The sequence below is a fragment of the Antennarius striatus genome, chromosome 12 (genome assembly GCF_040054535.1).
Source record: "Antennarius striatus isolate MH-2024 chromosome 12, ASM4005453v1, whole genome shotgun sequence".
In the NCBI taxonomy this organism is placed as follows: Eukaryota; Metazoa; Chordata; class Actinopteri; order Lophiiformes; family Antennariidae; genus Antennarius; species Antennarius striatus.
In genome coordinates, this window is record NC_090787.1 from 10,461,175 (window position 1) to 10,473,685 (window position 12,511).

Below are 12,511 nucleotides of genomic sequence, written 5' to 3' on the forward strand. Positions count from 1 at the left end.
ACAAGTTCATATCTGATTACCAAATATGCAAAAGAACTATTTTACAACCACTTCTGCAAATCAAACAACTTTTATTCGATTCATGTAAGGACATGTGATGTGGTTTGAAACAAAGCAACGACATGGTACGAGTCCAGTGCAGTTAAGACTTGTTCTGGATTTGTCAGCTGGTTCATAAATCTGTCCCCTCCTAGTGAGATAAGGCCTCGACTGACTCCTCAGACCGTGGTGACCCTCATGACCAGCTCCCGTGTGCTATTGCTGGGTTGGCTTCGGACCTCTGGCTGTCTCAGGTGGCTGAGGAGATGTAGGATGTTATAAGGACAGTGTTGGTCGGGGACTGTGCTGCCGCTGTGGGGGTCCACATGTGTCCCCAATCCTCCTGTCACGATAGTTGTAGAGGTGGAGCCAGCGGCTGTGGAGGCCACCACCACCAGGGAGGATGTGGAGGTGGACACTCCGACTCCAGTCTGATAGCCCGGGCTGGAATGAGGCAGAGTCCTGTCCACGGCGGCGTTCTTCAGGTCGCTGCTGTCCATAGACTTATCGTAGTTCAGGACCTTCCACTGCTGGTTCACGGCCTGCCAGCGGTGGAAGATCCGAAACACAGAAGGTCCCTCGTGGACAATTAACGCTGTGGAGATGAGAGCATCAATTAGACCATGTTGGTGTGTGGAAGCCTTACAGCGATACACCGTATGTCTCTGCAGCGGTGGATTCACTGCAGACAGCAGAAAGTATGAGCTGAGGGACTAGAGGAACCAAACACCTCATTTATAAAGTATCACACCAAAACCCTGAGATACCATTTTATTACTTGGAAAAAGTGGCACAAAGTATGACACAGCAATATTCAGCGCTTTTTAGATTTACGTTAGCGAAAATGATGCATTTGATCTCCGGGGTAGTTTTATCGATTTCTGTTCACTGATCTTGGCATCTAGAAAATTGAAATCAATCTGCAGCAGGAGATGCTCGGGCTCAGTATTTTAGCCTTTTCCCTCTGAATGTTAGTCACGTAGAGGAGAAGCAATGTATGAATGGATTCCTCATAACCTTTATACCTAAAGTCAGTTTACAGACCAGGACACAGAAGAACAAAACTGTCCTCAAATAAAAAAATAAAAAGAAATACTTCAACACCCGTCAGCCTAAGATGGACATTATATAAATCCCAACCTGCTCTATATTTACAGAGCCTCTCGTTCTCAGCTCACAGTTATTGACTCCACACTCGATCCTCCGCCACCAAACCGGAGGCAATCAATCTCCTCAGCCTCAGCGATAGTTAGAATGTTCTTAATGTGAGGTGACATCACACAGCCACCACAGACCAGAGCTTGAGAGGAGAGGACAGCAGGCCGCCAGCGGAGGGTGCAAATTTCAATTTGCACATCCAAAGAACTCCAGAGGATGGCGGGAAATACTTGACTGCATGTTGTTTTTTTTGGTATTTTATCAGCAGATGCTGGAGTCTTAAATGTTTGCCTGAATATGATGCTGCTGCTTTTGTTGTAGGTTAGAATACATTTCAATATTGGGTATAAAAACGACTTCAGTCGCTGCAAAATTGTAATGTTTGTGTAGTCTGACAAGTGTCCCTGCTCTCCAGCATCAGCAATCATTTGTACACTTGCGGACCGTCTAAATATTGATTGTGTTGTTGAATTAGCATCGCCTTCTGAACGCAGGATGCACTGGAATAATTGGAACACATTTTCAGTCTGCAAATGTGCACATTTATCACAAAAGGTTTTATAAGAATCACAAAAGCTAACGACTGGTTTTGAGTCTAGAGGCTCACCAATGCAGACCACATCCATGAAGCCGTACATTCCGTAGCAGATCTGGAAAAGCAGATCTTGTCTCTGCCAGCGGGCTGACGGGCTGAAGGACGACCACACCAGCCAGGAAATGCTGGCCATCAGGAACAGGGAGCCCAGGATGGCGGCGGCTATCTGCACTTTTTCTATCACTGTCAGGGAGATGGCCTGCCACTGCAGGGAGACACCAACCACAGCACAGATCAACATTTCCTGTCTTTTATCTTTACACGACAGTTGATGTGACAAGAATGAGAACAAAGATATAAAGAGTGACAGAAATGTAAAGAAGCACTGACTGCATGACTTAAGGCATTCACATTCCAAGTTATTGGGAGGAAGAATGTTATACTATTCCAGCACAAAGGCAGATAAGCAGTGAACTGAGAGGAATGCTGCAATGATAGGATGCAGGTATGAGTTGGCAGCTGTATCATTTTGTTTGAGTATGAATTTGTTCTTACAAAAGTTACAGCTGAACAGTTTTACACATTTAACAAATCTATCTGCTCATAATACTAAAAATAAGAGACTAGCATCTTCTATAAACTTTCTGTCTCTGAGATTACATATTTTTGTTTTCTTTTACTTTCATTCTTGAATGCATTCCTAGGTTTATGATCAGAACATAATTGGAGCTGAAAAGAAGGCAGCGTGCCTTCTAAAAACACTGGGCCTTTGTCCCTCATAAATTTTTATATGAAAACCTAAAATGCATCCAAATGAGTCCCATAGGACGATGACTTCAGGCTATGCACCCCTATAATCATAAAACGCAACAATTTTCTTAATGGCATGGCAAAACAGTCATTTTAGCTCTTAGTGTTTTAAGTGTTTCATCAGACTGAGGGTTCAGCCGACCGGTTCCACCAACCATAATGCCCAACTTGTTAATAACAAAACACACAGTGATAAAATCAAATTAAAGTTTTTACTAGACATCCCTTTATACCCACAGCTCACCTGTAGTGGGTTCTTGGTGCTGATGGCAATGACCTGATATTTATAGTAGCAGAGCTCACAGGCCCAGGAACCTCTCTCACTGATCCACTTTATGAGGCAGGGCTGGTGGGTGCAGCGGACCGACCCACTGCACCGACACGGGCTCAGGAGCTCCCCCTGTTGGACAGAGGCAGAACATTTCATTATTAACTCATTTAAATATATAGGAGCAAAAATCTGAAACACACACACACACACACACACACACACACACACACACACACACACACACACACACACACACACACGCACACATTTTTTTCATATTTTCTAATAGATATATGTTTAAGTCTTGCACGGATACTTATAGTATGAAGGTATTTCTCGATAGTAACACAGAAAATTACTGGAATTTTTTCACTGAACTCAAGCTTAAAAATACCTTATTATTTATGCAAATCAGATGAAATTCCTTCTTACAGCAAACAATGAGCAGTTGACATTTCTTCACCTCCTGCAGGCGACACTTTTAAATGCGGGTCTCTGCATTTTTCACCTCTCATTCAAGCATCTTCTTCAGTTCAGAAATGAAGAAGCCTCTTGATGAGAGGTGAAATATCTTTGACTTGTTCCTACAAGTCCAATTGACTTTATTCAACACCTTCATTCATGACCTGAAAGACTTCACTTGGCTATTTGATTTTCTGTGACCTTAGACAGTCAGGCAGCACACACTGCTGCCACACGTGGTATACTGAACATAAATGTTGCTCTACAGTTCTATGTATTCCAGACCTATAGAAAACGTGTTTATTCTTCGCTGCTTTCTTCTCTTTCTTTCTCTATTCGCACCTCTGAACACTAAAGCAAACAATGTCCTACTTGGTCAGGGTACCCTGAAAGTAGTACCTGACTAGTGCATAGCTTTGACTTTTCAGGGTACGTCAAAGCTATGCACAGGTAGATCAAAGCTGTAACTTTGATCTATGGTTTTACTCACACTGGCCTTTCTATCTTATCCGGTTCCTGAGTGTACAAAAGTTTCAATTTAACCTTGACCTAGTTTTCTCAAGGTCAATGTCATCATCTCATTTTCATCCCCTTTGCTGCACGAGTAATGTGCTTTTGTCTCATCCTTCTATCTGCAATGGTTATGAAGATATTTGGTGGACTAATGAACGAACGGACGGACGAACGAAGACACAAGCTCTGACAATTACAGTACATCACCGCTTTGAAGTGGGATGTAATAAAACAGAAGATAAACATGAAGTAAAAAAGAGAAAAACAGATAAAATAAAAAGAATGCAGCGAGAAATCAGAAGCAGCTCCGAGACTAAACCCTGATATCAAAGAATTAAAGGTTGGAGCTGATCTCAGGTTGTTCCAGATATACGAAGCATAAATACCAGTTTAGTTTTCATGTCGACAGGTCTTGATATTCATAACAGAACTGTAGATCCGAAATATCTGATTAGCTCTTTGTCAACCAACATGAGCATTTCAAAACATATCACTCCACAAACAAGTGTAGGACGTGAGAGCTGCTCAGCATCGTAAATCAGCTTTGTGACTGATGATTTCCTGAGAGCTGTGTACCCAGACATGACCGATTTCACTGAATAGCAGAATGACGTTATATTTGTTGAGCGTTTAACCTCAAAGGTCATCGGAGTAAATATCTGCTTTCAAGGGCTCTTGTGAGCAGGGCAGTCATATTAATTCACCTGCAAAGCGCTCAGCGGTCACCAGGGATGTAGGACAGAAGATATTCTCAGTTTGTTAGCTGTAACTAGCACGCTAATGCATTCCATTTTCAATCCAGCAAATAAATTCAATGGTACTAACAGGATGTTGGTTTATTTTACTGTAGAAACGTAAACTGACTCATTTTGTCTATCTGTAATGATGCACAGCCTCCACTTCCTGATTATGTTAAATATGGCTCTAACATTACGTGTGGACAGGATTGGAGCTGTATGAAAGCAATCCAGTCAGATTTCTTCATTTGAACATTTTCTCTACTTTTGCCTTACAGTCACATAACAATATTTTAGTAAAAGGGAAAACTATGAGCTGACTTTTGGTTCTACCTGCTGTGAAAAATCTTTCATATATTCAAGCAGCCGCAGTTGGATTCTAATTATTCTTCTCCGACTCACGTACGACGCCGGGACAAGTCTCTTTTCTGCTGTCGAGTCACCTGCTTTCAGGCAGCTGGTGAACAGGATACCTTGTCAACACGCTCGCCAAAATGTGAATATGCAAATATGGAAAATGATTTTAAGAAGATGTTAACCAGGATGAAGCACATCTTCACCGTGACAGGTGTTTATTTCTCCACAACAAGAGCTGAAATTAAAGCAATAGGCACATCTCAAGGTAGGAAAACGATTTTGTTATTTAGTTAATTTTTGTAATTAGGAAATAATTCAATGTAAACAACAACTATTTAGATGTAAATAATTCAACACTGATCAACAATTATACTTTTGACCTCTTGGTAATATTTAGGCAAAAAAGAAAGGATTTTTCCGTCTATAGATCTGAAAATCATTACCATGATATTCACATGACATCATGAGCTTTTCACACAAATGAGAGATCTATAATCTCTCATCCTGAGCTTCAATCTCATTAAAAAGTAGTAATAGTCCTGTCATAATTGATATGGATGAAGACCCAGAAGATGTAGGTCTGCCACCCTTCTTTAGGTTTGACCTGCAGTTAAAGAAATGTGAGTTAATGAAATTCTAAGCACAACCTTGCTGCATGATTGTCTGATGATCTCAATGGCACTGAACAAAAAACCTGAATGGAATGGGTTTTTTTTTTTTTAACCAACCTCTGCTGTTGGAATGAAGGTCATCAAACTGAAGTGTTAATTTTATGATTCGTGATATTTAATTTTCAATTCCCTCTTCATACTTGCCATAGCTGTAGTATTTAGATTTTATTAAGGAATACATAATGCAGTGAGCTTTCCATTTATTTCCCCAAGCCGTCATAGTGCTGACATTCCCGACAGATGGAGGAGCACCCTGTTTGAGGAGAAGGGACAGAAATGTGGGGAGTTAGAGGAGAAAAGGCCCATCTACAGATGGCCAGGGTGGGAGTGTATTGGCAGGAGCACCGGAACACTTCAGCCCTGTCCAGTGGGACTCAGACCACTAACTGTGACTGGCTTGATTGCAGCCAAGAGCTGAAACCCAGATCACTCTAGTACAACTGAGGCTGGAGAGAGAGCAAGAAAGACTGATAACAAATGTGGCATTACAGCCCACACATACAGAAAGTGATAAATAAATGCCCTTTTGTTGATCAGACAGCAATGATAATTAAAAAAAACCCACAGTAGAGCACCAGATTAAAAAGAAAGTCTGAAAGCTGTGACTGTCTTAGTCTGTTCCTCTGTGCTGCATTGTCCTGAAAACACCTTGGTGCATTTAATTTTCTCTTTGTAAAATTGGTTTCACTCACAGTGTATATAACAACATGCAACTAAATTAGAGACAGCCATTCGTATTTCTTAAGGGTCTGAAATCAATGGAAGTCAACTTCATTAACTGTAGGAGAAGGGAAAATAAGTTATAATAAAATAGCGCCTGCAGAAAGGATGAGAGCGATCTGCCTTACTGCATCCATCGGAGAAATAGTCTCACATACATATTATCGCTATATTCAACAAGTCAGAGGGACAGTACAATCACTGAAAATTTTAATTGAATGCCATATCATTTCACATGTATTTATCTACTGATTGCTCATAAAACATACGCTGGTGTTTGCAGTCATTGCTTATTTTATGGGAACCATTAGAGCTCCAGTGACAGTTAATGGCCCTTTGAAAGTAATTGAGTTAAAGAGCGACCAGGGTTTATAATTTAAGTTCATGAATTCACAGCTGCTGTCTATAAACTTCAGATGGTACAGAATTTCTTGTGCTTATGTCACTTGTTTATATCCCATTTCCAACAAATGGTAGAGGAGCGTCGCTATGATGGAATACAGAAAGCTTAATGCCTCTGCACTGTGGAACTATATAGATAGACTGATGGCAACTCGACCCCTCGAGGCTTCGCATTGTGCCTCAGACAAACACATTGTGCAACTACATTATCTGTGTTATGATTTAGAAGGGAAAGCTGACATTTTTTGGGAGCAATGGAACCTCACATAGCCTCAGCATGCAGCTGAAGTGGTGACAGGGCAGCAGTCAAATCTGGCCCAAAGGGCATTTCAATATAATACTGCACGGCATGTTGGAAAAGGTTCCCACACTCACGGAAAATATACCAATACTTGTCTTCGTTGAATATTTTCAAAATATGTTTATCCTAATAAATTGTTTACTATCTGACTATTTCCTGACGGTATCCTGAGACAGAATTTATTCAGCGAGACTTCGCTTAGACAGACGAGGTACAGATCAAATCTAAAAGCCCCTGCTTGAATACAGTAAACACCATGTGAACACGTGAGGTTCCCTTGTAAAGATACTGCATGGCCATCAGCGACACGGAGGATTTGACGGATTGAAATTCACCACAAGTTAGCTGAATGGGTGACATAAAAACCATGAATAAATTCATATTCAATTCACTTCATTTCATCCGGTATAGGTCAGCTATTCATTGTGCTGTACATTATGTATGTGCCTGGAAATGAAAAAAATAACAGGAGTAGGCTGACAAATCTATTCATAATATAAAACTCTCATGACCAAACAGTGTGTTCAGAATGTTGGTGTCCCTGGCATCATTTCTCCTGTTATACTGGACCTGAGGAGATCTCTCTGCTGTGAAAGGTGTTCTCTGCTATTAAGCGGGTTTTAAATTAAAGTTACACAAAATTCTTTATTTCAGTTTTCTGGTTAATCTTCTCTTGTTAAGCTGTTGTGAAGATTTACACCTGATTGACTTCATGGATTTCTGAAAGAAGGGTTTTATGTCCAGTATAGAGAGGAAATCTCAGACTGAAGGAGAACTATAATTGGTCGCTGTGTGTGTGTGTGTGTGTGTGTGTGTGTGTGTGTGTGTGTGTGTGTGTGTGTGCGTGCGTGCGTGTGTGTGTGTGTGTGTGCGTGTGTGTGTGTGTGTGCGTGTGTGTGAAACTGCAACACCTGAACAACTGAACTCGTGGTGTTGAATAACTAAAGGAGCCTCAAATGAAATAACCCCAAAAAACATGAATTCAATTACACAGACCTATTCTATTGTTGAGCACTATATTTACTCACAGCACAAATATTTTAATGGTTTCTTCTGACAGATAGTCAAAGTTCCTTTCTATTAGGAAGCGTGAGGGAAATAATTGTGTCTTCGTCCCCTTTTCACTCTGTCTTCAACATCTCAGCCTTGGGGATGGAAGTGTTCTGGAGGTGGGCTGTCACATCTGATACTGGCAGCTCTGGTCTATGTGACATTTCGAAGGCTAAGGGAGAATAGAGGAAAGCTAATGCCTCCCCTGCTTCGTCTACTCACCTCTCATTTCAAATAGAGCCTAGTTCTCTCCTGTTCACATTTTACACCTCATTTGGACTTCACCCAAACCAACAGCTGAGATGACAAATGTAAGGTCAGTGAGACATGATTAGATGCATAATGATGGAACGCCACGGAACCAGGTGCAAAAGACAAGCTGTGAAACCAAAAGGAAGAATTGATGAGATGAATTTGAGGAGTCCCAAGGAAATACTGCAAACTTTGGCGGCAGTGCTTTGTATGCATTGAAGAGTGTGCCAACAATTAGAGATTTTTTTTAAAAAAAAGAAAAAAAGCAGATAAGGCCTTGCTACCAATCTCATGACTCGACCTCTTGTCAGGAATAATTACAGAGTCTGTGCTCAGAGTTGGAATGAAGCACAGAATTGCTGTTGGAGTAATTAGTTGATGCAACATTAGAGAGATTACAAGCTATACACAGAGCAACAGCCCTGAAATGATACAGCGAGTCTGTGAGTACAGCACCGACCGCCAGATTAAAAGGTAGGTTTCACACATCACTAATCCTACTTCACATAGAAAGCTTCTGTGTTATAATTGAATAAATCTACCACAGGAGTCATCTTCTTTCCAATGCTTCCCCCTCTGATTGATGTAATGTGACATTATCATCAATAAGGCACCAAAGACAATGGTACACATTGCGATTAACTTGAAGGCTCTTCCCTTCTGTTCAGCGCAAATGATCATTAATTTATTTTTTGTCACCAGGTGGTGTGTGAGCAATGGAGTGAGTGTTATTATTGTTTTTTTCATGCATTAAATGCATCGGGAGGCTCTTGCGGTGTTTCGCCATAATGAGTTGTTCCTGCACCTCTGTGCATCCTCCACACTTGTCAACCACAAGGACCTATCATTATCTTCTCACTATTATTTCTGTCTCCTAGAGCAGCACGTAGGGATGAGTGTAGGATGCAGAAAGATCCCTGATCGGATTTATTCTCCAGCTTCATGGATGCCTGAATAAGAAGACACTGGGCGAGGGTTTTCTCACCGTAACAGAAGCTTGGACAGCAAATCTTCAAGTGACAGAAAGTCTGCATGTAGTAAATGCTTCTGTGCAACATTCCAGTGACCTAGTCTAGTCCACTTGACCCCAGACAGAGCAAAAAGATTGGAGTTTTCATTCTAACAAAGTAACAACCAAATGTTTTCACACATCTCTGAACCCTCGCAGAGATGCAATATGATAGTGATCACCTTAAGCAATGAGAGATTATGTTTCCACCTAGATTATATGTGTTTAAGTGATATATGTGAAACTTCTTAGAGGCCTGGTTCTATGGCCAGAACAAGCCAATTCCATTTAGAGCAGATCAAGATAAAAGAGAGGATCCAGGATAATTTTATTAATGTTCCTAAACATGTGGAGATGTCACATCTTCCAGTGTCAGCCTGGATTAAGTAAGAACTACAAAACATATTTCCTCTGTGGACTTTGTGGAAGATCTAAATAAATGAATTGAATTGAAACCAGAATTAAAAGAGGAGCAACGTCAAAGCTGTGTGTGTGTGTGTGTGTGTGTGTGTGTGTGTGTGTGTGTGTGTGTGTGTGTGTGTGTGTGTGTGTGTGTGTGTGTGTGTGTGTGTGTGTGTGTGTACAAATGAATAAATCCATACATTTTTTGGTGCAGATCCATATAGTGGGACTGATGTTGAATTTTGAATTCATTCCCTCTTCAGTTTTTTGTAAGTGGGTTCTACAGCTGACAGACTTAATCAATAGCCTTTACACACTGTAATTTAACAGATATACACAACATTTATTTTTCAAGTATAATATTTTAAGACAAAAATGAATCCTTTATTGTTCCCAGACCATTTCCTTTTCTTCTATTTCCAGAGCCAGACATGCTTGTGGGACTGCTGCTGAAAGACACTCTCCACCAAACGCCTCTTTCTACTGAACTTACGTGTTCTGGTCCCTGGAAGCAGATCCTGCACACTGGCGTCCTGAAGCCACTTTCGGTGTAGCTGGTGAGGGAGTACCTCTCCTCCAGTTTGCCCTTTGAGCAGTCATCAGAGGAGCTGCTGCAGCCGCGCAGAGCCGCCGACAGCTCCGCAGCATCCACCCAGCAGCCCGGTCTCTCTCCCGCCGGCGGTCCTGCGCCTGTCTCCGGCGGGGCAGCCCGATCCGCTGGCCGCTGGTGGTGGCTCCGCGTTAACGTGAAGTTATTGTCGGGGACTCCCGTCTCATTGTTGTCCGTAGTTTGGCCGCTCATGGGGTTCAGCGGAGGCAACGGTGTCGGCGGTGCCGGCGGCCCGAGAAGAAGCACTCTCAGGTCACCGAGCAGGACGCAGCAGCGGCTCTTCAGCATCCCCTGGACGCGCAGCATCAGACGGTCCGGCTCCCGGAAAGTCACGGCACCGCGCGGAGGTGCAGGAGGAAAACAGCGTGTGCTCTGCGCGCCCCCATGAACGAAACAGTCGTGTAATGTCGTGAGGTGTGATGGACAGGGCGAGGGCGCAGGGATGGGTCGGGGGTTCGGTGCAGCTTTTTCTTTACTTTTCTGTGCTGATAATCGATTGGAAGTCTTTTACTGGCTTCCCTTGAGGACGCAAATCCAGGAGGCAAATAAATCCCATCGATGCAAACAAGTGTCTGAAGCCATTAAGTCCAATTAATGGAACGGCTAAAAGAGGAAAGTCATATGTTAGACTGAGAGCAATGTGCATTCAGGTAATAAGGCTATGGCCTGCTCTCCCCCTATCTACTGTCATTTCATGGCCTGAACGGTCTGCGCGCTCCGCGCCGCACAAACTCTCTCCACGGGCTTCTCCCTCCAGATTCACGACGAGAGCAGCATCCAAAGGTTATATAGACGACAAAACCGCACGTCAGCTCTCGATATTCAAATTCGAATATTCCAACAACATTAAAAGGGTCATTATAAACCAACAAAAGCCCCGATTACGCTCGACGTCTTGTAACGCTCTCAAAGCGAATCAAGTCAATCGATGGCGTTTCCATGTTAGGCAGGCGGAATCTGTCTTACCTGGCGACCAAACCCCGATTTAAATACGTCTCAGGTTCAGGATTTTTCTTTGATCCCTAGCCAGACTGCAGGTCGCAAACAACTATGTTTGAAGCTTACATCCCAAAATCACCGAATCTCCATGTCCGATGGGTTTAAAACCCGTCCGTTAAAATCCAAAGCGATTATCGGACTGTCCTGCAATGAGTGAAAGCATCCGTATCCCCGGATTCTCCTGTGATCATTGGCTGCTTGAACTGGTGCTGCAGCTTCATCACCACGATTCCTGGGACAGCTCCCAGACGCCGCACGTCACCGCCGCACGGTGATGCAAGCAGCAAGTCAGGACTACAGATGCGGGCAAAGGTTCAGCACCAACTCCATCAACTTAGGACGCATGACTTTAACTGGGATATTGTTTTACCCCCCTGCATGCAAGCAGACAAAAAAAAAAAAAACCCTCACAAAAATTAAATAACTACTTAAACAGTTTAAATGCAATTTTGCGCATAACAAATATCAAATAAGCTGATATTGCATTTTCATTAAACTTGTAATATGAAATTGAAACACAATTCAAATCCGGCGGTGGAAGAACTATAAAAGACCTAAAAAAAGGAGCAGGGATGCAGCAATTGGTTAATCAATAAGGTAATTTGGTCTCAGGGCAGAAACACTAAAAAAAAAACCCACCCCAATTTCACAAACTCAAATTATCTTAATCAAATTGATCGGTTTTTTTTTCAGACCAAGGTAAACAAGATAATCAAGGAATACCACGAAAATCGAAAAAAATATCTATCACGTTTTTCTTTGTTTTAGAAGATAATTTATTGTCAGGACTACAAGTCACAAAACTGTGATGAATAAATATCCCAAAATAAAAACGTGGCATTCAAAAGTTTCTTTGAACAAAAATGCACTAATTGGTATATAATATAATATAATATAATATAATATAATATAATATAATATAATATAATATAATATAATATAATATAATATAATATAATATAATATAATATAATATAATATAATATAAGCATAAACTGTATGTGCTACTAATGCATGGTCAAGCAAATTCCCTTGTAAAGTAAAAAGTAGAGTATTTGAACATGTGAAATAGTGGTAAGTACAAAGGTGCATACAAAATAAATACAATTACCATACATTGAGACGATACTTAGTATGGTACATGTGTAGATATGCTATCGCCGCTGATGAATGATGACTAGTTTTCAGGCTCCTGATAAATAGTAAGGTTGAA

At 41.6% G+C, this 12,511-nt stretch overlaps 1 protein-coding gene across 2 annotated transcripts; it reads right to left on the minus strand.

The window, feature by feature from the left end:
• marchf4b (membrane associated ring-CH-type finger 4b) lies at positions 1–11,905 on the minus strand. Of its 2 annotated transcripts, XM_068329623.1 has the most exons (5): positions 11,266–11,905; positions 10,183–10,902; positions 2,787–2,942; positions 1,805–1,997; positions 1–634 (listed from the first exon to the last, which is right to left on the minus strand). In XM_068329623.1, the coding sequence occupies exons 2-5, from the start codon at positions 10,603–10,605 to the stop codon at positions 219–221; spliced, it is 1,188 nt and encodes a 395-aa protein (XP_068185724.1). In that variant the 5' UTR covers positions 10,606–10,902; positions 11,266–11,905; the 3' UTR covers positions 1–218. The 2 variants fall into 2 exon arrangements, with proteins under 2 accessions (XP_068185724.1, XP_068185723.1); XM_068329622.1 differs by having other exon boundaries at positions 10,183–11,905.
• Positions 11,906–12,511: the final 606 nt, after the last annotated feature.

Bases quoted from the DNA above. Each gene is read 5' to 3' on its own strand.
- marchf4b (XM_068329623.1), bottom strand. From the start codon at position 10,605: ATGCTGCGCGTCCAGGGGATGCTGAAGAGCCGCTGCTGCGTCCTGCTC. The intron at 2,943-10,182 runs GTAAGTTCAGTA...TCTGTCCAACAG, and splicing joins GCTTCCAGGGACCAGAACAC to GGGGAGCTCCTGAGCCCGTG. The intron at 1,998-2,786 runs GTGAGCTGTGGG...GTCTCCCTGCAG, and splicing joins GCACCAAGAACCCACTACAG to TGGCAGGCCATCTCCCTGAC.